General features: G+C 48.8%; 1 protein-coding gene across 2 annotated transcripts; it reads left to right on the top strand.

The window, feature by feature from the left end:
• Positions 1-1081: 1081 nt before the first annotated feature.
• Positions 1082-25252, top strand: LOC143964335 (thialysine N-epsilon-acetyltransferase-like). Of its 2 annotated transcripts, XM_077474029.1 has the most exons (6): positions 1082-1364; positions 19480-19531; positions 19974-20060; positions 22640-22741; positions 23348-23388; positions 24833-25252. In XM_077474029.1, the coding sequence occupies exons 1-6, from the start codon at positions 1290-1292 to the stop codon at positions 25031-25033; spliced, it is 558 nt and encodes a 185-aa protein (XP_077330155.1). In that variant the 5' UTR covers positions 1082-1289; the 3' UTR covers positions 25034-25252. The 2 variants fall into 2 exon arrangements, with proteins under 2 accessions (XP_077330155.1, XP_077330156.1); XM_077474030.1 differs by lacking the exon at positions 19974-20060.
• The last annotated feature ends 255 nt before the right edge of the window (positions 25253-25507 follow it).

The following is a 25507-nucleotide window of genomic DNA, read 5'->3' on the forward strand; positions in this document are numbered from 1 at the left end:
CTACTGATGATGTGTTGTCGCAAATAGTAATCCTACTGATGATGTGTTGTCGCAAATAGTAATCCTACTGATGATGTGTTGTCGCAAATAGTAATCCTACTGATGATGTGTTATCGCAAATAGTAATCCTACTGATGATATGTTGTCGCAAATAGTAATCCTACTGATGATGCTCTCGGACGACTGACTGAAGCTTTCACTGCTTCAGCCAATCAAGGCTTGCAATGCACTTTTCAGTGCCGCAATGCATTGTGGTCGGTTCGGGGGGGGGGCGAACAAACGGTCGAACGACCAGTTTGTTCTGATGTTCACCAAACGACCGGACAATGGATGTTCGGCCATCCCTATTTACAACCCCTTTAAAGAATTTGTCAAAAACTACCTGTCCTTATTTACACTTATATTCACATTGGGGATCACTATCTGGGGGTCCCTTCCTGCTAAAGTAGGTTCCAGATTCTGAAACACCCCCCCTGTCTGCAGACGCCCACAACCACCAGGCCAGGGTTATGGGGAAGAGGCCCTTGTCCTCATCAACATAGGGACAGAGTGCATTACCGGGGGGGTCCCTTTTCCAAGGTACCCCTCATGTTGAGGAAATGTGCCCTGGTATGGTTCAGTAGGGGGGATGCACACGCTTCCCCCCTTTCCTTTCCTGGACTGCATGCTCAGATAAGGGTCTGGTGTGTTTTTTTTGGGGGGGGGGAAACCCCACGCTATTTTATTTTTTATTTTTTTTGTGGGGTCCAACAAAAACATCTGAATCAGGTCATCATATAGGACAGAGTTTCTCAACTCCAGTCCTCAAGGTGCCCCAACAGGTCATGTTTTCAGGCTCTCCATTATTTTGCGCAGGGGATTTGATCAGTTTCACTGCCTTAGTAATTACCACAGCCGTTTTATCTGAGGGACATAATATTGGGGCACCTTGAGGACTAGAAACGCTGATATAGGATAGGGGTCTGGTATAGATGAATGGAATCTCCAGCTGCTTTATTGGCAGCAGATTCCTCAGCTGTGAATTGCCAACAAGAGATTAAATTCTCCATGGGGGGGAGGGGCTGAGTTTAGATCACTGGACCCAAGGTTTCCTCTTTCACACTCTTCTCTATGCTGTGATAGCAGATCAGGCAGATGCCAAAAAGGTGCTGAATCTCAATGCGGTCATCAGACACAGGAACGTGACAGGAGGAGTGAGACTCCTGCTGGCTCTATGAACTCTGGCCACAGAAGGCAGCGAGGCTTGGTTGGCAGAGGAGGGGATTAGCGAGTGTACCTGCACACATTGTATGGGAGTGATGGCCAGATACAGGGTGCGAGCGGCGGAGCCGGGAGATTGCGAAGAGATCATGCAGATGATCCAGGTGAGACGATCGGAATTATATTCCTATAGAAATATTTGAAATCCGCACGGTTGTCTGGGGCTTCACCCACACAGCGGCATCATTCATTTACAGTTCCCTATGAATGACTACAAGCATAGCTCCCAACTGTCCCGGATTTGGAGGGACTGTCCCTGATTTGGAGCAATGTCCCTCTTTCCTCCTCATTTGTCCCTCATTTCGGTCTGATCGATATAGATGTATATAAAATGCACTTTTTATCTATCAAAAAGTGTTTTCCAGCGCTAAATCTTTCATCCGATTTCTAAATTGCAGCATTTGTAAATTCCAAAAGCCGATATAAAGGAATAGTAGTGGTTAAAAAAAAAAAAAAAAAAAAAAAAAAAAAAAAGAGGGATTTTCACTATTCCTGTGTAGGGATGAGCTCAGGCGTGTTTGCATGGAACACGTGCAGAGCCCGCCAGGAAGTCGGCACAGCGCTGCGCTAATCACAGGCAATGAGACATTGCCCGATCTCTGCAGCCGCACATCGGGGCAATGTCTCATTGCCTGTGATTAGCGCAGCGCTGCGCCAACTTCCTGGCAGGCTCTGCACGTGTTCCATGCAAACACGCCTGAGCTCATCCCTATTCCTGTGCTGAGCTGTGCCCATTATGAGGGGTTCCCACCATCCCTGTGCTGAGTTCCCTGGTCTGCACACCTGCTGTGCCCATTATGAGGGGTTCCCACCATCCCTACACTAAGTTCCCAGGTCCCTACACCTGCTGTGCCCATTATGATGGGTTTCCACCAGCACTGGGCTGAGTTATTGAGTCTGTACACCTGCTGTGCCCATTATGAGAGGTTCTCAACATCCCTATGCTGAGTTCCCAGGTCTGTACACCTGCTGTGCCCATTATGAGGTGTTCCAACCATCATTGTGCTGAGTTCCCGGGGCTGTACACCTGCTGTGCCCATTATGAGGGGTTTTTCACCATTCCTGTGATGAGTTGTGCCCATTATGAGGGGTTCCCACCATCCCTGCACGAAGTTCCTAGGTCCTTATACCTGCTATTCCCATTATGATGGGTTCCCACCATCACTGGGCTGAGGTATTGGGTCTGTACACCTGATGTACCCATTTATGAGGAGTTCCCACCATCCTGTGCTCCCAGGTCTGTACACCCGCTGTGCCTATTATGATGGGTTCCCACCAGCACTGGGCTGAGTTATTGGGTCTGTACACCTGCTGTGCCCATTATGAGAAGTTCTCAACATCCCTGTGCTGAGTTCCTGGGTCTGTACCCCCGCTGTGCCCATTATGAGGGGTTCCCACCATCCCTGTTCTACAATGACACTCTAAATAGCAATGCAAAAAATATTTCAAATGTATCTAAACATTTTAGAACAGTCCATGGTGGTAATCTGGAGTCTTTTTCTTTTTGTGGTCTGAAACAGGTGAGAAGATCTGTTGGGGGGGGGGGGGGGGGGAGAGAGAGAGAGAGAGATGCACACCATACCCTACTTCAGCGGGAGGTGTGGTGGATACTAGGGTTGCCTCCTGTACGGGAATCACCCAGACAGTCTGGATTTTGACAGCTGTGCACAGGTTTCTCTTCTCCTGAAACCCGGACACAGCAGCATATGCTCCAGCCAGTGTGGGAAGTGCACTCTCTCCTGCCAGCAGAACGCCCCCCCCCCCCTTCCCCTGCTCCAGTAGGGCTAATGATTTTTGGCAGTTTCACTGCCACTGGTGAATGGTGACAGTGGTGAGTCGGGTCCGGTCCCCTCACCCTCGCTGAATGCTGCAGCTCACTGTGCGCTCTCTTCCCCAGCACCAAGCCAGCCCCCCCTTCTCCTCTCTCTGTCGGGGGGGGGGCACCCCCCTTCTCCTCTCTCTGTCGGGGGGCCCCTCCTATTTCAGCCACCCCCAAACACCACGCACCTCCCACCCCCCCCCCCTTTCCCTGCTGCAGCAGGGCTAATGTCCTGCAGCTGGGTCACACTGCACTATCTGTCTGTGTGCTCTCTCCCACCCAACCACCGGCGCCGATGCCGCCAGAGACAGTGAATGGAGGGTCACTGGACTAGTATCCTAGCAACCAGGGACGCTTTTGCAGGAGAAAGCATGGTATTACAAACTCCCCCCCCCCCCCCCCCAACAGGTCCACACACATACATCTTCGTAGCGGTAAGGCTTTTGCTGAAACATTAGTGCTTTAGATGTTGATCGAGATGCCGACATTCTTTTTGCAATTTTTGATGTATAGGACACAATGGCTTGACCACCTATTCAGCTCATCATCCTATCAACATGCGGTAGAGCTTGGGTGAGTTTTTGTCTACATTACCACATTTGCCCTTTTCACCCACTCCCCGCCGGAGAAATATTTGGAGATTTGAACTTTGAGCTTGGATATAGCTTCATATAATATTTTGCTTGGATATAGCTTCATATAATATTTTGCTTGGATATAGCTTCATATAATATTTTGCAAATATGAGCACACAACAAGATGCAAAACATTGAGGTTGGTTGGCCAGAGACCATACATACAATTCTTGCCATTCCAGATTGGTCTTTCCCTCCCCCCTTTTTTCTCTGGTTCTACCAACCTCACACGATTTTAATTAATTGCTTTTAAATTGGATTGTACCGCCCCTTTTTTTTTTTTTTTTTTTTTTTTTTTTTTTGGAGGAATTGATACTTTTTCCTATATAAACTTGATTTTTATTGTAAACCTTCATGCTATGAGGAAGGCTTTTCCCGAAAACATGTTAGTGCTTTGATGTCGCACTGCTGTTTGTGCTCAATAAAGATTCAAGAAGAAGCAATCAAGTTGCAGACATTCTTTTTGCAATTTTGATGCCTAGGAAGGCAAGTCACATTCCTTTTGACAAGGTTTATTTTGTTCCCCCATAACAGCTGGAAGAAACAACGATATACCCTGGTATAGAGAGAAACTTGCAAAACTTAATCAAAACTGACATACAGAAAAATCGTAATCGGGTAAGTCTTGATCAGATCAACCTTTTTTCTTCAAGGAAAGCTGCCAACCTTTCCAGCTTGCCACCCTGGCATCTGCATTCTTGAGCCTGTTCACCAAATTTGCTTGACTGTAGTCACCTGGGCCAAATTCAATGCCTAGAACTCATTTTTTTTTGTTGGGGCTCTGGGAAGTCATCCGGGAGAACAAAGCTCTCTCCTTCCACGCCCGTCCAGAAAGCTTCTCACATGTCCTGCTTGACCTTTGAACCTGATGCCTCAGTCCCAGAGACAAAAAGAGAAACATCAGCATAGGCCGCAACCTTCAAAGGAGGCTCACATGCGATGCCCATAGGTACCCCACACAATGGTCCACTCTCTAGCCTTCTAATGAAGGGGTCGATTGCAAACGGATATAGCAGAGGACCCAATGGACACCAATGAAACACACCCGAGCTGACCACAAAGGTGCTGCCTGACCCAACCATAAACCAGAGGAAAGCTTTCAGCCCCTTTGTATAAAATCTTGAGCCAATCAATGAAACCCCCCTCCAAGCCATATTTGCCAAGAAGGAGCCACAAGTACTCATGATTAACCCTATCAAAGGCCTTAGCCTGATCCAATGTCAGCAAAAATTTACCCCAACCAGCAGCCCTACAACACTCCACAGCCTCCCGGACAGCTAACACTGCTGAGAAAGTGCTTCTACCTTGGACCGAACAGTGCTGGTGGTGGGATAATAAACTGCTTGCCACTGGCGATAATTGCCAGAAAAAAATCTTTGCCAGTATCTTTCTATCGACATTGAGAAGGCTAATGGGGCGCCAATTCCCAATCATCGAAGGATCTTTACCCTTTGACAGAAGGATCACTGCAGATTGCCTCATGGAGGGAGAGAACCCTCCTGAAAAAAAAATTAAAAATCTCTGCAAGGTAGGGAGCCAGGATTGTCTTAAAACATTTATAAAATTTGGCTGTGAAACCATCTGGCCCTGGCGTTTTCTTGATGACCAGTTTATCAATAGCCTAAACTACCTCATCTGCAGTGATTTCATCTGTCAAATTCATCAAAGGAACATTACTCTCCAGACCTGGTGTAGAGTCCAAAAAACCCAACATCCTTGGCCGATTTAAGGTTCCTTCATTCCAGGAGATCGGCATAGTATGACCCGACCACCTCCAGGATCCCTGACCTAGACTTCTTCAGAGAGCCTGTACTGTCCTTCAGGCCACTGACCATTAGTGATGGACGAACTTCCGACGGGACGTTTCGCGAACGCGGACCGCAAACGAGGCCGACCGTTCGCAGCGGGCCCCATTGACTTCAATGGGAGGCGAACTTCGCAAACCTTTAGGTCAAATTTGCAGCCACAAGATAATTATTAGCTGGGCAAACATAGTCCCACCACATGGCCAATGACATAACACATGTATGAGGTGAATTTGGGATCGATAACTACAAGCATTCTTTTTTTTTTTTTTTTTTTTATATGGGAAATTGTTCTGACAATTCAGGACTGTGGAGCGCATGAAGGCAATGGAGGAGAGGGAAGGTCAGGGACCAGGGTAGGCAAAGAGGGTGCAGGAGATGATCACCAGCAGCGTGACATACAGCAATGACGCCTGCACCGTGATAGAGTCATCTGACAGCAGCACCGTGATAGAGGGCACTGACATCAGCAGCGTGACATAAAGCATTAACACCAGCACCGTGACATACAGCATTGACAGCAACACCGTGATAGAGAGCACTGACATCAGCAGCGTGACATACAGCACTGACATCAGCAGCGTGACATACAGCACTGACATCAGCAGCGTGACATACAGCACTGACATCAGCAGCGTGACATACAGCACTGACATCAGCAGCGTGACATACAGCACTGACAGCAGCACTGTGACAGAGAGCACTGACAGCAGCACCGTAAGCAGCCCCAGGAGGAAGTCAGCACAGCACAGGGATGGTGTGATCCCCTCATAAGAACCCCCAGGAGGAAGTCAGCACAGCACAGGGATGGTGTGATCCCCTCATAATAAGCAGGCCCAGGAGTAAGTCAGCACAGCACAGGGATGGTGTGATTCCCTCATAATAAGCAGGCCCAGGAGTAAGTCAGCACAGCACAGGGATGGTGTAATCCCCTCATAAGCAGGCCCAGGAGAAACTCAGCAGTGTCAGCACAGCACAGGGATGGTGTGATCCCCTCATAATAAGCAGGCCCAGGAGTAAGTCAGCACAGCACAGGGATGGTGTGATCCCCTCATAATAAGCAGGCCCAGGAGAAACTCAGCACAGCACAGGGATGGTGTGATCCCCTCATAATAAGCAGGCCCAGGAGTAAGTCAGCACAGCACAGGGATGGTGTGATCCCCTCATAATAAGCAGGCCCAGGAGAAACTCAGCAGTGTCAGCACAGCACAGGGATGGTGTGATTCCCCTCATAATAAGAACCCCCAGGAGGAAGTCAGCACAGCACAGGGATGGTGTGATCCCCTCATAATAAGCAGGCCCAGGAGAAACTCGGCACAGCACAGGGATGGTGTGATCCCCTCATAATAAGCAGGCCCAGGAGTAAGTCAGCACAGCAAAGGGATGGTGTGATCCCCTCATAAGCAGCCCCAGTAGAAATATGACACCGCTCAACCTCTTCAAAGAGGAGGGTAGGGGCATATAGTACGGTGTGCTTTTTTGGGACAAGGAAGTGAGCCAAATGAAGAAAGAAGGTCTGTGTGCTTGATTAAAAAAAATGTTTATAGACATATACATGGTCTACTGGTCACATGTGTTGAATTCCTCCGAGATCCATGCCTCATTCATTTTTAGAAATGTGAGGTAGTTAACACTGTCGAGCTAGGCGAGTACGCTTATCGGTCACTATCCCCCCTGCTGCGCTGAACGTCCTTTTTGGACAGGACACTGGATGAGGGGCAAGCCAACAGTTCGATTGCAAATTGGGCAAGCTCTGGCCCCGAGGTCAAGCCTGCCCACCCAGTAGTCCAGGGGTTCATCACTCCTCAGAGCGTCCACATCGGCCGTTAACCCAATGTAGTCGGACACCTGATGGTCTAGGCGTTCCCTGATGCTGGATCCGGATGACACCTGTCGATGGGTCGGCTGAAAGAATGACCTCATATCCGAAGTCACCAACACATCTTCAAACCGGCCTCTTCTTGCAGGCGCTGTTGAATTGGTACCCTCAAATCCTTCTCTGGGAGTGGGAATTGCACCTCTGCCAGCGCATGCAAAAGCAGAATGCAGCATTTCTCGAAGCAAGGCCTGGAAGTGCTGCATTCTGACAGCCCTCTGCGATGGCGGTAACATTTCCGCCATTTTGTGTTTGTACCGGGGGTCTAAGTACGTTGCCACCCAGTACTGGTCCTTGACCCTTATGCTTTTTATACGGGGGTCCCTATTAAAACACTGGAGCATGAAGGCCCCCATTTGCACTAAAGTGGAAGCAGTGTGGTGGCCTGGCTCCTGCTCATCATCCAGGATAATGTCGTCCTCTTCATTCTCCTCTCCCATTCCATGCACAACAGGGATCCCAGAAAGGTTTAAAGCATGCTCTTCTTGCTCCTCCTCCTCATCCGCCCCGGCACCATCCTCCTCTGACTCCTCATCAGACTCCTGTTGTTGACTTGACTTGTCTCAGATAGAGTAGCCCCCCCTGGGAATTCATCCAGCATTGCGACTTCCTCATCTTCCCGCTCCTGCTCCTCCACAGCTTGATCAATGACGCGACGCAATGCACGCTCCATAAAGAAGGCATAAGGTACCATGTCACTGATGGCGCCATGGCTGCGACTGACCAGTTTGGTGATCTCCTCAAATGGCCGCAGAAGTCTGCATGCGTCGCGCATGAGCAGCCACTGGCGCGGTGAAAAAAAACCCAGCTCCCCAGAACCGTTTCTTTCGCAGAGTTCATACAGGTAGATGTTAACTGCACGTTTCTGCTGGAGCAGCCTATCAAGCATATAGAAGGTTGAGTTCCATCGTGTCGGGCAATCGCAAATAAGACGTCTGACCGGCAGATGGTGTCGCCGCTGAATGTCAGCAAGGCGAGCCATGGCTGTGTAAGATCTTCTGAAATGGGCCGAGATTTTCCTTGCCTGCCGCAAGATGTCCTGGACCCCAGGGTATTTGACAAGGAATCGCTGCACGACCAAGTTTAAGATGTGTGCCATGCATGGCACGTGCGTGATTTTGCCCTGTTTCAATGCGCTAAGCAGATTGGCACCGTTGTCACACACCACTTTACCAACTGTCAAATTGAGCGGTGTTAGCCACTGATCTGCCTGTGAACGCAAAGCTGAAAGGAGTGCAGGGCCAGTGTGGCTCTTGGCTTCCAGGCACAACAGACGCAGCACGGCATGGCAACGTCTCACCTGGCATGTGGAATAGGTTCTGGGGAGCTTGGGCGGTGCAGCGGAAGAGACGCTCGCAGGGGAAAAGGAGGAGGCAGCTGAGGAGGAGAGGGAGGAGGATGGAGTAGGAGGAGGAGGAGGAGGAGGAGGAGGAGGAGAAGAAGAGTCAGGCCTGCATGCAATCTGTGGCGGTAAAACCAAATCTACGCTGGTGCCACGGGTTACATGCTTGACGGCCGTCAGAAGGTTCACCCAGTGGGCAGTAAAAGTGATATACCTTCCCTGCCCGTGTTTGCTAGACCACGTGTCTGTGGTCAGATGTATCTTGGCACCGACACTGTGTGCCAGAGATGCATTCACTTGCCGCTGAACATGGCCATATAGCTCTGGGATGCCCTTCTGAGAAATACTTCCTTCCTGGGACCTTCCATTGTGGAGTTCCAATGGCCACAAATTTGCGAAAGGCCTCCGAGTCCACCAGTTTATATGGCAGTAGTTGGCGGGCTATGAGTTCTGACAAGCCAGCCGTCAATCGTTGGGCAAGAGGGTTATCCGGCATCATCATTTTTTTTATGCTCGAACATTAGGCCCACGGAAGCCTGCCTTTTTGCAGGAAACTGTGAGCTTGGCGTGATGGAAGGTGGAGTGGAGGACAATTGTGAGGAGAGAGGAGAAGAAGAAGTAGAAGACGAGGCTGGACGGTGAGAGCCTGCAGTGTGGCTTTGTGTGTTACGTTGCTCCCACTCGGCTCGGTGATGGATGCCCATGTGCCTTCTTAAGGCGGTCGTCCCTAGGTGAGTGTTGGGCTTACCGCGACTAATGCGTTGACTGCAAAGATTGCAGATGGCAACGCTATTGTCAGCAGCGGACACGTTAAAAAAAGCCCACACTGCGGAGCCATGTGCCGGTGTCCTGGGAGCGCGAGATGTGACCGTACATGGTCGATGACTCGCTCCTGATACATTTGCAGTCTGCTTTGTCCCTCCTGTGCAATGTAAGTTATTCCTGCTTCTCCTCCCTATCTGCTGGTCCATATCTCCCTCTGAACTCCCCTCCTCTTTCTCTCTTGTGGGCACCCAGGTGACATCACTAGACACGTCATCATCAACGTCACCTTCCCCACCGCTATAAGTAGAGATCTCGGAGTAGGCAGCAACACCGGGGACCATCCTCCTCCTTGGGCTGATCTGGGTACTGTCGTCAGACTGCTGAGTAGCGGTTGTTGCTACCTCCTCTTCCTGATCCAATACCAAGAGTGGCTGCGCATCAGAAATGTCGTCTTGATATGGATCGGAAAATAATTCCTGTGACTCAAGCGGAAGGTATGTGGTGGTGGTGGTGGGGGTGTTGTTGGTGGTAGTGTCTTTGGGGGTGCACATAGCAGAGAGTGAAGAAGAGGGTGCAGATCGAGAGGATGAGGAGGGTGCAGAAGAGTAAGGCTGAGTGAGCCACTCAACCAAGTCTGGTGCGTCCTTTAAAGTAATTGAACGCACCTTCTGCAACTTCCCACTTTGGCTCAAGGCTGGTGCTCCTGCCCTACCCCTACCACCCCTGCGGAAGGGCCTGCCTCTTCCTCTGCCTGTCACTTTTTAAATCACCCTGTGACAAAACTCTTAGTCCCTATACCGATGAAGGACTGCTGCAGTATAGGGCAGCGGTCAGCAGTGGTACACCTCAACCCTATGTATTGTGGACCGATAGCGGCCCTTACAGAACAGCAGATTGTACCGCACTCAACCCTATGTACTGTAGCACCCTACACCAAGTTACCAGTCCTTATAAGGAACTTTGTGGACCAAGTAGGTTGTGTGTGTGACTGATTAGCAGACTGTACGTCAGTCCCTATACTGCTGAAGGACTGCTGCAGTATAGGGCAGCGGTCAGCAGTGGTGCACCTCAACCCTATGTATTGTGGACCGATAGCGGTCCTTACAGAACAGCAGACTGTACCGCACTCAACCCTATGTACTGTAGCACCCTACACCAAGTTACCAGTCCTTATAAGGACCTTTGTGGACCAAGTAGGTTGTGTGTGTGACTGATTAGCAGACTGTACGTCAGTCCCTATACTGCTGAAGGACTGCTGCAGTATAGGGCAGCGGTCAGCAGTGGTGCACCTCAAACCTATGTATTGTGGACCGATAGCGGTCCTTACAGAACAGCAGACTGTACCGCACTCAACCCTATGTACTGTAGCACCCTACACAGACCAAGTTACCAGTCCTGATAAAGAGCTTTGTGGAACAAGTGAGTTGTGAATGATTAGCAGACTGCAGCAGAAGGGCAGCAGTCAAGTATAATATTCTTTCTATATTTGGAAGAAAGAGAATATTATACGTGTACAAGCCTATTACCGTACCACTGATACCAGTCCTGAAAAGAACCTTTGTGGAACTAATAGTAACAGCAAGTCTTTAAACTGACCCTCACTGCCTGACACACTGCTTCCTTCCCGTCCCTATACAAACTGGCAAAAAAGAGGAGACTGGAACAATTACTGGTCACTCGAATAGCTCTTTTGTGGACCTGATAGTAACAGCTGATGATGATGATGATGATGACTAATCTGGCTGTCCCTAAAATAGCAGCAGACACAGCGCTCTGTCCCTTTCTCTAAACTGAAAAAAGACACTCAGGCTGCTGCAAGAATCAGTAGCACAGCAAACCTATATACACCCAACACCTATACCAGTCCTTAAAAGAACTTTTGTGTACCAAATAGCTAGCGTTTTATCTGTCCCTGCTCCAAACAGCAACCTTTCCCTATAGTGACAGAAGAAAGAATGTAAAATGGCCGCCGGATCGGGTGTATTTATAAGTTAGGGGGAATGTCCAAGTGTCCATGTGCTGTCATGTCTCAATTGGCTGTCCTGTACCCCATGATGGATGTGTCATCATAGGTCAAAGTTCTTTTACACATTAAACACGTAAGTCCGCCGGGGCGAACAACGCCAATAGTCGAGCGGACCGCGAACGGCCGAAATTCGCTGCGAAACGACCGCCGGGCGAACCGTTCGGCCATCACTACTGACCATCTTAACTGCTACTGTTTAAATTTCTGGCAAGGGTCAAGCGAATGGTATTTCCCGTAATTCCTCTCCTGAACCAAAGAGACACGCCGGTCATATTGATGTCTTCTAAGGAGGAGCTTCACCTCAGAGATCGCCCCAGAATCTTCTCCGTTCAAAACAAGGCTGTCAAGATTCCTCCGAAAATGCTGGTAGGTGATATACTTATCTTGCTGCTGCTTTCTTCCTATGGCCTTGAAAAGCACAACAGTCCCCTGTTTTAGAAGCTCACACCATTCAGACTTACTTGGTCTAGGATAGTTACTTCTGCTTGGGGAAAAAAATCCTCAAAGGAGTGTCTTGCGCACTCGTCTTCCAGGAGGGCCGAATTCAATCTCCAGATACACCCCCCCACAGGTGGCATGTCTGAAGCATTCAGAGTCACAGAATACAGTGATCGGAAAACTCCACTGACCAAAACACACAGGTGCCGAAAAAGCAGAGTCTCCCTTTAAAAAAAAAAAAACTATCCTACACTGACTACCACCTTGCTCAAAAATGGACCCCATGCTGCCTGGGCAGCGCTTAATGTGCGCATCTACCAGACCTGCTTGAGAAAAAAGCTGGGCTCTGACAGCCTATTTCTGAAACCTCTCCTGTCTTTAGAACTAGTAATGGTGTTGAAATCACTGCCAAAGATAACCTGCTGGGCTGTAAAGAGAAAAGGCTTAATCTTTGTAAAGAGGCATTTGCTGTCCCACTTCGTCTGGGAACCATAGATGTTAATCAGGCGCAGGTCCTGCCCCCTCACAGAGACGTCCAAGACCATGCATCTCCCAATCTCTACCCCTCAATTACCTGCTACCATAACAAAAAAAGAACCGCAACACCCCCCCCCCCCCCCGTAAGGCTCGGCCGCAAGAGACTAAAAAGAGGGACCACGTCTCCACTCCTTCTTTGCCAGATGTATGTTGGCCAGACCCAGATGGGTCTCTTGAGAAAGAACAAAATGTCAGCATCAAACTCGCTGAGCAAAAATAGGGCCATATGACGAGTGCTTACTAATCTTCAGCTGGCAACATTAAAGTGGTTGTAAACCCTTACAAACCACTTTGACCTACAGGTAAGCCTAGATTAAGTCTTGAAGGTCCAAGAAATATCTCCTAAACCTATACGGTTTAGGAGATATTTACCTGAAGACAGCCACCGCTGTCTACGGCGCACTGGGTAAGCCGCAGATCGTGGCTATATGCCGTGAGTGTCGGCTCCCGTGCGCATGCGCCGGAGCAGCGAGACCCACCAAGAAGATGGACGCTTGGAACTGCAGGGGACAACGGTGACTTCGCTGGCTCCTGTGTCAGGTAACTGACACATAATGGGCTACTATGCGATGCATGGTAGTCCATTATGCTTTACCTTTGCAGGGAATCAAAGAGGAAGTAAACTCATCAGGGTTTACTGTTCTTTAATGGTTGCCACTTTTAACGGAGTGGGAACTGCCATTAGGGTAGTTGAGGTGGCTGCTTCTTAGCCTGACTACTCCCTCTCCCTTGAGAACCAGCCCGCTTCATTGCAGCCTGGCACTCATCATCCATGAAGAATGCAGTAATCAATGAGTCCCATTCATCGTCCTCATCTGACAGGACCTCAAACTTATTTGCTAAAGGCAAAACCTTAGGACTTAAGGTTAGGGATGAGCTTCGTGTTCGAGTCGAACGCATGTTCGACTCGAACATCGGTCGTTCGTGCGTTCGCCGAATTCCGAACGTTTGGGCCGTTCGCGGCAAAATTCGTGTGGCCCACAATGCACTGCGATGGCTCAATGCATTGCTGTCTCACGATTGGCCAAGCATGCACTGTGACCCCGCATGCTTGGCCAATCGCAGCGCCAGCAGCGAGGAGAGCCATGGTTGGCCACAGGCATCCTGCCTGTGGCCAATCATAGCTCAGGCTGTGTAGTGCACACCCCACACTATATAAGGCCGCCATTAAGGCAGCCTCGTGCAGTGTGTTGGCGTCTGAAGCAGTGGGTGTTCTGTGTACCTTCAACACAGTTACACACCAATCGTTTTTGGCTGATTTACTATCTTGCTCTTGTGTAGTGGTTACTGTCTGTGCCCTGACCGCAGTATACACCACTATATTCACCTCACCTATATAGCTAGTGATCTAGCTTTAATAATAGAGCTTGCAGTCAGAAGTGTTAGTGCGTGCTGTCTGCGTGCTCTGTACCCAGTACATGCCACTATATACACCTACATAGCTGTTCTCTATTTGAGCCCGATTGTCATCTGCAGGAGTTATTGGAAGTTGTGTGTGCTTCCAGCACAGCATACATCTGTATATACCCCTTTAACTTTGCTGTTCTATAAAAAAGGCATCTGCAGGAGTTAGTGGGTGTTGTGTGCCTCCAGCACAATATAAACTACCCAACTACTGTTTTACCCAACTCCCTTCAGGCCATTACCATGTCTGGAAGGCCAGCAAGGAGAGGCAGACAGGCGCGAGCCGATAAAAGAGGGCAAGCAGGCTCCGTGTCTAGAGACAACAGTGCTGGTCGTGGACGCGGTGCATTGTCATCAGCACGTGGCCATGGGACATGCTTGTCCTTTTCTGCAGCTGGACATGTTGAACCGCAACATGCCAAAGACTTGGTAGAGTGGATGACCAAGCCCTCTTCATCCTCCTCATCCTCTCACCCAGTCTCAGGGTAGTAGAAAAGCAGCTGCCAACACATCGTCGTCCCTCCTCTCAATGTCATCATCAGTGACTCCTTCCCTAGACCCACCACGTCCTCCTGAGGAGTCTCCTGAACTCTTTGAGCACAGTGTTAGGTACATGCTCCAGGAGGATGCCCAGTGTTTGGTGGGCTCTGATGATGACACTCAGCTAGAGGAAGGCAGTAGCGTGAGCGCAGAGAGAATGCTCAAGAAGCACAGCAATCTGGCAGTCATGTTCCACAAGCTGCAGCATACTGCCAGGTTTGCTACAGCGATGAAGAGGGAGGGGATGATGAGGGCACTGACTCCACGTGGGTGCCTGGAAGGAGGGAGGAGGAGGAGGAGGAGGAGGCACATGTCCAACGAGGCAGGATGCCCTCCGGGGGCCAGCTTAGGGGCAGCACACCGACTGAATCACAACGCAGAGCTCCGCCTGCGCTGAGCGCTTCCTCTGCGCGTTATTCTAAAAGTTCTTTGGTGTGGGCCTTTTTTGAGACGAGTGCATCAGATCGCACCGCTGCTATTTGCAACATATGTCTCAAGCGTATCTCACGTGGCCAAAACATCAGCCGCTTGGGCACCACATGCTTGACCAGACATATGTTGACCTGCCATGCAGCTCGTTGGCAAGCATACCTCAAAGACCCACACCAAAGAACAAAGCGGACCTCTCCTTGCTCCTCATCAGCTGGCATCTCCAACCCCACTAGACCTTCAGTCCTCTCTGAAACCTGCTCTGAGAGGAATGAAGGTGTAGAATTAGGTGTGTCACAGCCAAGTGCTTCCGGGAACTCTGCTAGTGGTACATCCACGTCCGATTATAGCAGGCAAATGTCCCTGCCCCAGCTGCTGGACCGGCGGAAGAAATTTACTCCCAGCCATCCACATGCCCAGCGGTTGAATGCTAGCTTGGCTAAATTGCTAGCACTTCAACTGCTGCCTTTTCAGTTGGTAGACTCGGCCCCCTTCCGTGAGTTTGTACAATGTGCGGTTTCTCAGTGGCAGGTCCCCAAACGCCACTTTTTCTCACGGAAGGCGATTCCGGCTCTCTACCGGCATGTGGAAGGCAATGTCCTTGCCTCGCTGGACAGGGCGGTCAGCGGTAAGGTGCATATTACCGCTGACTCATGGTCCAGCAGGCATGGACAGGGACGTTACCTGTCTTTCACGGCCCATTGGGTCACTCTTCTGGCTGCTGGGAAGGATGCAGGACAAGGTGCAGTAGTGTTGGAGGTTGTTCCGCCACCACGCCTCCAAAATGCTACTATTGGTTGTGACACACCTCTCTCCTCCACCCCCTCCTCTTCTTCTTCCTCCATGGCCTCTTCCAGTGCTCTGTCCTCAGAACCAGCGGTGCTCCGTAGGCGTTGCAGGGGCTACGCAAGTACGCAGGCAAAACGATGCCATGCCGTGCTTGCGCTGGTTTGTTTGGGGGACAGGAGCCACACTGGGGCAGATATTTTGTCAGCTCTGCAGGGGCAGGCCGAGAGGTGGTTGACGCCACGCCAGCTTAAGCCAGGAATGGTGGTTTGCGACAATGGCACCAACCTCCTCTCCGCCCTCCGACAGGGACAACTGACCCATGTGCCCTGTGTAGCTCACGTCCTTAACCTGGTGGTGCAGCGGTTCTTGGGCAGGTACCCCGGCTTACAGGATGTCCTGAAACAGGCCAGGAGAGTCTGTGTGCATTTCCGCCGATCATTTAATGCCTGTGCTCGGCTGGCTGAGCTCCAAAAGGAGTTGAACCTGCCCAAGAACCGCCTTATATGTGACATGCCCACCAGATGGAACTCAACATTGGCCATGCTGCAGCGGCTGCACACGCAGCAGAGGGCCATCAATGAGTACCTGTGCGACTACGGCACCAGGACAGGGTCAGGGGAGCTTGGTTTTTTCTCACCACGCCAGTGGGGCATGATCAGGGATGCATGCACTGTCCTGTCACCGTTTGAGGAGGCCACAAGGATGGTGAGCAGTGACAGTGCATGCATCAGTGACACTGTACCTCTTGTCCACCTCTTGGAGCATACGCTGCGTGGAATAATGGACAGGGCACTTGAGGCAGAACAGAGGCAGGAAGAGGAGGACTTCCTTGCCTCTCAAGGCCCCCTTTATCCAGACAGTGTTCCTGCTGTGCCACCCATCACACAGGAAGAGGGTGAGGAGGAGGAAGAGGAGGAGGAGGAGGATGATTGTGTCAGCATGGAGGTGGAGGCTGGCACTCAGCATCAGCAGCAGCAGCAGCAGTCTTATAGGGATGATTTACAGTCCCAAGAAACACGTGGACTTGTACGTGGCTGGGAGGAGGTAGCTGCGGATCATGTTGTCCTTAGTGACCCAGAGGACTCCGGACCGAATGCCTCAGCTAACCTACGCTGCATGGCCTCCCTGATCCTGCAAAGCCTGCGGAAGGATCCTCGTATTCTTCGGATCAAGGAGAGGGACCATTACTGGCTGGCCACTCTCCTTGATCCATGGTACAAGGGTAAGGTTGCTGACCTTATCTTACCATCGCAGAGGGAGCAGAGGATGAGACATCTCCGGGAGGCCTTGCAGAAAGCTCTGTGCAACGCGTTCCCAGAGACTGGGAGGTCACAAACTCCTGGTCCTGGACAACGTGTTGCTGAGGCATCGGTCAGAAGGAGCGGTGGAGAAGGTGGCCGTCTGACTGATGCTTTCAGACAATTTTTTAGTCCGCAGCCCCAAGGTATGATTGGTTCCAGCACCCATCGCCAGCGTCTGATTTACATGGTGCAGGAATACCTAGGGGCAAGATCAGACTTGGACACCTTTCCCACTGAAAATCCTCTGGCTTACTGGGTCTTGAGGATGGATCACTGGCCAGAGCTTGCACAGTATGCAATTGAGCTACTGGCCTGTCCTGCATCCAGCGTTCTTTCGGAACGCACCTTCAGTGCTGCTGGTGGCTTCGTTACCGATCACAGGGTGCGCCTGTCCACCGAATCAGTTGATTGACTGACCTTCATCAAGATGAATCAGTCTTGGATCACCCACAGCTACCAAGCACCTGAAGCTGATGTAACCGAATAATTTTTTTTGAAATACCACATCCCTTCAAGACTGCCTATGCTGATGCTGAGTGACTGTCCTGTTATGTTGATTGTCTATCCTCTTCCTCCTCCGCTGATATGTTGGAAGAACATTTTTGGTTCTGGGTGATGCCAGCAGCCCAATTTTTCTGCCCCTGTTTAACAGGGGCGTTTAAGTACAATTTTTGATGCAATGCTTTGCAGCAGGGCTAATTCCTGCAATAAAACTAGAGTATATGGCAGAGGTTGCAGTGTGATGGCACCAGTGCCTAAGGCCCAATTTTTCTGCCCCTGTTTAACAGGGACATGTAATTACAATTCTTGATATAATATTTCACAGGAGGGCCCCTTCCTGTGCCCACCCAGAGTAACGGTGAGGACTTATAGTGTTGTGGCACCAGCACCACAACCACCAAAGGTCAATTTTTCTACCACTGTTCAACAATGGCATGTAATTACAATTCTTGATATAATCGTTCACAGCAGGGCGCTCCAGCGCCCACCAAGAGTCACTTTGAGGGCTTACAATGTTGTGGCAAAACCAACACCTTGTTCCGCCATTTCTGCAGAGCATATAGGGCAGGCCCCTACTTTCAAACATCCAATTTACAAACATCTCCTACTTGCAAACTGAAGGAGACAACAGCAAGTGAGATGAAAAAAGATGGACGACAAAACAAATTATACAGGGGTGATAACCCTTCCCTATGTTTTCCAAAAAGCTTAAAAATAGTTTTTTTTGACTGGAGCTACACTTTAAAAATGTACCAGTTGAAAATTACAAACAGATTCAACTTAACACAACAAACCTACACAGTCCCTGTCTTGTTTGCACCGCCTGTATACTGCTGTTCTGAGTATATAGGGCCTGGGGGCCACACACATTTCCTTTTTTAATATGGGTACGGGGTTCCCCTTAATATGCGTACAAGACCCAAATAGGCTGGTAATGGGCAGGGAGGGCTACCCATGCCATTTTTCTGAATGATTTTCAACCATATTGCAGGAACCAGATATAACATTAAAACCGCAAGCAGTTTTAAATGGTGTTATTTCCGTTTAATGTCATTTTGTGCAGGGACTGTTCTAAACACGGGAAAGACGTGGCACTTCACAGGCATACTACAGACACCCCCCCAGGCACCATATTTAAAGGAATATTTCATTTTTTTTTTTCACTTTAATCGTCATTAAAATCAGTGTTCCCGCCAAAACGGCTGCTTTTAAAACTTTTTTTTGCAGTGACCCATGTCCCCTGAGGCAGGAGTCAGGTCCCCAAACCCTTTTTAGGACAGTATCTTGCATATCAGCCGTTAAAATTAGCACTTTCCATTTCGAACGTTCGAGTCCCATAGACTTCAATGGGGTTCTAACGTTCGTTACGAACGCGGGGTCCGTTCGAAAGTTCTGGTGCGAACCGAACCGGGGGGTGTTCGGCTCATCCCTACTTAAGGTAACCAAACCCCATTTTTTTTCTTCTTCTTCTCTCTTTTGCCCCTCCTTTTTATCCTCCAACCACTCCATCTCTGTATTGTGTTCCTGGATCTGTACACCCGCTGTGCCCATTATGAGGGGTTCCCACCATCCCTGTGCTGGGTTCCCAGGTCTGTACAACCACTGTGTCCATTATGAGGGGGTTCCCACAATCTGTGCGGAGTTCCCGAGTCTACACGTGGTGCCCATTATGAGGGGTTTCCAACAATCCCTGTGAGTTCCCAGGTCTGTACACCTGCTGTGCCCACTGAGGGGTTCCCACCATCCCAGCAATTAGTTCCCAGGTCTGTACACCTGCTGTGCCCACTATGAGGGGTTCCCACCATCCCAGCAATTAGTTCCCGGGTCTGTACTCCTGCTGTGTCTGTATGCCTAGTGTGATTCTCGGTATCTGTACTCATTCTGTATGTATGGACTCTGCACAGTACCACTTCTCTTGTCCTGTATGCCGAGTGTAATTATCAGTAGCAATGATCAGTGCAGTCAGTAGGGGTGCTGTGTTGTGCTTATCTTATCTTATCTCTATTTTGCAGGACTTGGCGGAATATGAGAAGATGTCGGATCGTGTGATTAATACAGCAGAAGGTAGGTTGGGCTGCAGTCTCTGTATCTGTGGTTGGTGACATCCAGTTTGGGGTACATGGAGGGGGAGGAATATTCTCTATTGGATATAATAAAATAAAATATAATGGGGGGTTTTCCTGCAGATATTTGGGATAATCAGATCATCCAATAACAGCTTCAGTTGTACAATTTCAGGGAAAATATGGAAGGGGGGTTGGTTAAGATTTATCCTGGATGCCATTTTGCATCCAAGGAATAACCGCTGTGCTGTACCCTCTACCTGTACCACCCTATCCCTTTACAATCATACCTCTCTATGATCCTGACACTCCCCGTTCCCCTTACCAGGATCTTCAATATTTTACCCCAATGGTATATTTCATATGCAAGTGCCACTCCTGTGTACTTTGCATAGACATAAATCAGTCATTGGCCATTGCCATTTTTTTTTTCCCTCCCACAGGGCTGCGCCGTGACGGCTTCGAGGAACCCTCCCCTCTATTCCACTGTCTGGTGGTCGAGGAAGATGACGAACAGAAAAGAGCAGAAGGTATCATGAGGGATAAATCTCATCACTGTTGTAGGGGCAGAGACACAGCCGACTGCAGGAAAATCTCACCATTGTGGGAGTATCTTTGTATTGTAGTATTATTTTTATATAATGTACAGTATAACAATTGTATTACCATACAGTTCTGGGGAAGAACGGCACACGCTTCTGTCCAGTAGAGGGCAGCTTTCCCCTCATTTCTGCATCCGTAAGAAGATTTTACTGATACAAAGTTGCACTCATATGAAAATCAGGGGCGTAGATAAGGGGGGGGGGGGAGTCAGGGGTGTTCAAACCCCCCAGAGTATCCTGGCAAAATGCCCAGACAGTGTCCCTGCTGTTTAGCTTCAGCACAGTAGAAGCAATCAGAGTTTCAGCGTGCTGCAGCCAGCCCCCTTCTATTGTGCCCCATCCCCTCAGTTTAATAAGGGGTCCCCCTGAAAAACATGAAATGACTGCGAGGTCTCAGATGCCGGCAATTGACAGTGGATGGTAAGGGAACTCCTAGACTCCTCCTCGAGGTATCACATGATGCAGCCGAAGGGAGACTGGGGGGGATGCAGAATTTTTCCTACTTCTGTGCCATGCTGAATCTGAGGTCTGGTAAGTGGGGAGGCATTCATTTTCTGTTTTGGGAAGGAGGAAGTGAGAATTCCAGCCTGGGGGGGAGTTTCTTTTTTTGGGAGGTTAAGGAAAGGGGATGGATTTTCTTTTGGAGAAGGGGGGAGTTTCTTGTTTACAGGGGGTGGTTAATTGCAGGGATTTGCTTCTGGGAGGGGAGTTTGATTGGATGAAGGGAGATTTTCTTCATAATTGGGAATCTTTGCTGGGGGAGAAGGTATTGACTGCAAGAGATATTTTTGCTTTGGGGGTCGGTTTAGAGGAGGGAGGTTTAATTTTTGGTGGATATTTGAGGGAGGAAGATATTTTACAGTGGTAATCTTTGCTTGGGAGGGAGGGTTCTTATTAGGAGAGAATAATTTTAATTTTTTTTTGTAAATTATACTTGCCTAGGTGGAGGGAGAATAAAGCCAATGTTGCCTCTATCCCCAGCTGTTTCTAAGATCAACGACAGAGTGATCAAAGACTGCTGATTACTCAGTTCTCAGCCTTCCGTGAGCAAAGAGCGGTGACTATCAGTCCCTGTAGGTTTAACTTTGGCATCAGTTTAGCTGGGCTGTGTTAGAGTTCTGCCTGGCCATGTGTACAGTTAGGTGCACTTGACAGGCCCAGAACCAGGCCTGGTTGAACATTTTAGAGCCAATCAGTGGGTGTGCCGGGCCCCGTTGAGGAGTCTGGGGAAGGGTACTTAAGATGTTGAAGTCACGTGTTCAAGGTTCGTTCGTTCGTGAGGCCATAGCTGCCTGGAGCTGGACCGGGGTAGCCCTGTGAGGGGTCCCGGTCACGGGAGCGTGTGCCGCCCCGCAACATGGTCAGTTTGACTAGCCCCATTAGACCCGTATGGTCTGGGGTAAGAATCCATTTGTTCCCGAGTCTCGGAACCGGCTAGTCCGAAGTGCAGTAACTGAAGGAGGATTCAAGGCGTCCGGGTGTGCTCTCAGCTTGGAGGGGCACCGCAGCTCGTGTAAGCGATCGGGGAGGACTCTTCGTAGGAGGGCCAACAATCTGGCATCCCAAGAAGTGCCTGGTTGCTGGGTTGTCAAGGACACTAACAACAAATCCCTGCTTTTCCAGTACTGCCAAGGAGACGGAGAACATTCCAGGTACTGAGGAAAGGGTTCCCATTCGTTTTCGGTTGAAAGCTTTATTCAAGGTCAAAGGCTATGTGAATTCTGGATTAAAGTGCTGACTGCCATAATCTCTGGCTAGAGATTTGCTCAGCCTAGGAGCGCCCAGCTGCGAGTGGCTACTGTCTGGGTCGTATTAGAGACTTTCTGGTGATTAGCAGTTCAAGGTGCCTGAGTTTATTCACCCTTGCCCTCTGTTCCCATATGAGACTGTGTTTGTTGGATGTTACCCCTGCAAATGAAAACCTTTCTAAAGGACTTTTATGGTGTCAGCATCCAAAGTTGTTGGATACTAACCCTGGGAACCCCTAGACTTGGAAGAACAATCCAAGCGGAGGTAACCAGTAAGCTCAAAAGTCAAGGCCGCCCTATTGAGGGTTATTAGCCGCTACATATAAGTTTGGGACTTTATGGTTGTATTTATGTACATATAGTTTCGTGGGTGACACCCTATAGGGATGTTTTCATGTACATATATGTACCTGCCTTCTATGTACACCGATTATTCTTGCCTTGAACGTCTTTTTTGCCTTCACGGTTTTCACTTCACTTGTTTTTTATCATTTTTAAGTCGCTGTTTGAGTACATGGCTGATTTCTGTTTAGCGCTACACTAATTATTTGTATATATGCACACAATGAGATATATATATTATTATTATTATTATTATTATTATTATTATTATTATTATAAAAAAAATTTTTTTTTATAAAGCCTCTTCTGCCAATATACTCAACCTGTCAACTTTTTTTTTTTTTTTTTTTTTTCCAGATCCACATTCACAGGCTATGAAATATAAACTGGGTCTATTCATTTTTCTTATGTTTTCAGGCCCGCGGCTGGTGGGTTACGCCCTGTCTCATTACATCTACAACACGTTTAAAGGCCGAGCGCTGTACCTGGAAGACCTCTTCGTCATGCCACAGTACAGAGGTGGAGTATACTGGATCTATGACTGGGGGGGGGGGGGGGAGGTGAGCCAACCAGATCACATGGTTACCCACCCAGATTTATCCCCTACAGCAGGGATATGCAATTAGCGGACCTCCAGCTGTTGCAGAACTACAAGTCCCATGAGGCATAGGAACAACCACAAGCATGACGCGCAGAGGCATGATGGGACTTGTAGTTTTGCATCAGCTGGAGGTCCGCTAATTGCATATCCCTGCCCTACAGTCACCACAAAGTGGAATGTAAAAATGGTAGACGGGCAGGCAGGTCCTCTTCAAGTTCCCATGGATTCTATATTTTGCTCCGCCATGATGTAGGTGTCTTAATTTATCTACATCAAGGGTCTGAAGTAAAATTTAAAGTGTGTGTGTGGTTTCCTTCTTTTTTTTTTTTTTTTTTAAGTGTGGACAGGAAATAGTCATGTGATTATAGAAAAGCTGTGTGGAACTATAGTCATGATGGGGCTCCTCTTCAGGGGACCTGTGTGCAGTTCTGATAGCTGTATCCTTATAGGTACCTTCCTCTTGTATAAATAAATACAAACATGGTGTGTCTCCCCCCTTTACTGACCTCTCTTGTCTTATTCAGGTAAAGGAATTGGCTCCAAGCTACTGACGGCTACAGCAGAAGTGAGTACACTCCATCTATATTTTGGGCTTTATACACACAAAGTGGGTAATATTTAGTGTTCCAATATAGAAATAGCTGCTCACACAGGTGTTTGCTCCTAGTCCTAACTATTCTGTTATTGATAGCCAAAGGGTTACATAGAGACAGGTGATTTTCATAGTACCGGACCTACTATAACCTAGAAGAAGCCAGTATAAATTATCATTCACAGGCACTGTGTGCCATTCTTAAAGACCACAGATATATATTGTTGAATCAGCTGTGCCCGCAGGTGTTCACTCACTTGTTGGTATGGGTGTTGTTGCTGGGTGGTGGTGTGGATGTTGTTGTTGTTGGGTGGTGTAGTTGTTGGGGTGGTGGTTTTATTGATGTGGGTGGATGTAAGGTCAGACCTTTTGAGTCATCCAGGTAGCTAATTAACATAATGTTTATAGTATATGTCTGTAATTATTGTATGCAGTTTGTATCCTCAGGGTAATCTTATCAGGGGGGAGAATGTCCTTCTCACGTGTATAAAAGCCTGTTTACTAGTTTAAATAAACAGTTGCTATTCTGCTTGCTCCAAAACTGGTATTGCCTAGTTATTGGGGTAACTATATAGCCAGATTTGAGGGTCTCGTCTTGCAGTTTCTTGGTGGAGACATCGAACAGGGTGTCCAGAGTCTGTCACAGATGGGTGTTGTGGATGTTGGTGGTGTTGGGTTATGTGGCTGTTGGGGGGGGGGGGGGGTCTGTTATTGGTGTGGATGGTGTCGTGGTTGTTGTTGCTTGGTGAGTCTTGGGTAGGTGTATGTTGTTGGTGTTGTTGGCTGGGTGCTTAGGTGGATATTGTTGTTGGATAAGTGTTGTTGTAGGTTTTGTAGTTGGTGGTGGTTGGGTGGTAGTGGTTGTTAGTATCCAGCACTGAAAATGTTATATCAATTTAATGTAGACAATCTCTAAAAATTCTTCTGATCCTTTTTTTGTTTTTTCTTTTCCCCATTCTCACAATGTGTTTTTCATAGCAATGTTAAGATCTGCAGCCACCTGAGGTAGCAACAACTGGTGTGTGGGCCACTGAAATCTGCATCTTTGTTGAACAAGTAGTGCATAATGGGTCACATAAGTGTACTGCACCCCAGACAGCGGCCAGAATGACCTGAAGAAGATGGTGCCGTGGATAAACCCACTTTTAGTAGTTTAGTGTTAGGCCTGTCCACATTATAAGTGGAAACCCTAAATCTTCATGATCTTAGAATATAGTGAGGTTTATACACAAACAGCACAGCTGAGACTGTCATATGATACTACACTCGGTGGCCATGAGACCCTCCACTTGGTGTGATGTTGTTGTAAGAGGATAATTCCTTGAAGGAGGGTTTCTATTTTCTGGCCATTATGAATTCAGCTGATGTTATAATGGTGGCTGTGCCGGTCCTCACTGTGTTTCTCATCTCTCCTCAGCTGTGCCTGTCTCTGGGTTGCGCCCGTCTCCAGCTTTCTGTCCTGGACTGGAACCAGTCGGCCATCTCCTTCTACCAGTCCCGTGGGGGTCGCAACATGTCCGAAGAGGAAGGGTGGCGCATGATCTGGTTCTTCCCGGATGACCTACAGCGGATGGTTTCTAAGAATGCTGAACAGGCTGGAGGCCCCGGGCTGTTATGATGCAGCTGCAGCTCTTGTTTCCCCCACAAGGAATTTTAAGCGGTACTATACCCAAAACTGTCTTCCTAATTTGTTAGGAACGTCTCTTGTATGGTGTTCACGTCTCCACCTACCTCATGACGCCACTACAATGGGAGCTGATCCACCCCCCCCCCCCCCCAGGACGTTCCTTAATGTTTTTATATAAAACTTTTTGATACATTTTTGATAAAATTTCACTTTATTAAAATGTTTTTCGCCTATAGACTTTTTAATGGCTTTCACTCCAGTACATAAAGGTGTTCCCAACTCCGCCCGCTGTGCTATCACTGCTTTGGCAGGTTGAAGGATATCTCATTATGCTTCTGATGTCCCCTCTCAACCCCCCACTATCCTTCTGGAATTCTTATTGCCCCCTCTGCTGGCCATCTCCTGGATGCTATAAATAGAGGTAGCCTTGCGGTTCACGGCGAATTTTGCTCGTTCGCGATTTGC

The sequence above is a fragment of the Lithobates pipiens genome, unplaced genomic scaffold (assembly GCF_037356315.1).
Source record: "Lithobates pipiens isolate NorthernLeopardFrog02 unplaced genomic scaffold, aLitPip1_a1.2 Scaffold_8, whole genome shotgun sequence".
In the NCBI taxonomy this organism is placed as follows: Eukaryota; Metazoa; Chordata; class Amphibia; order Anura; family Ranidae; genus Lithobates; species Lithobates pipiens.

What these genes read in the sequence shown, in the direction of transcription:
- LOC143964335 (XM_077474029.1), top strand. Translation starts at nt 1,290, where the DNA reads ATGGGAGTGATGGCCAGATACAGGGTGCGAGCGGCGGAGCCGGGAGAT. An exon ending in CGTCATGCCACAGTACAGAG is followed by an intron (nt 22,742 to 23,347) that starts GTGGAGTATACT and finishes TGTCTTATTCAG; the next exon opens with GTAAAGGAATTGGCTCCAAG. An exon ending in TACTGACGGCTACAGCAGAA is followed by an intron (nt 23,389 to 24,832) that starts GTGAGTACACTC and finishes ATCTCTCCTCAG; the next exon opens with CTGTGCCTGTCTCTGGGTTG.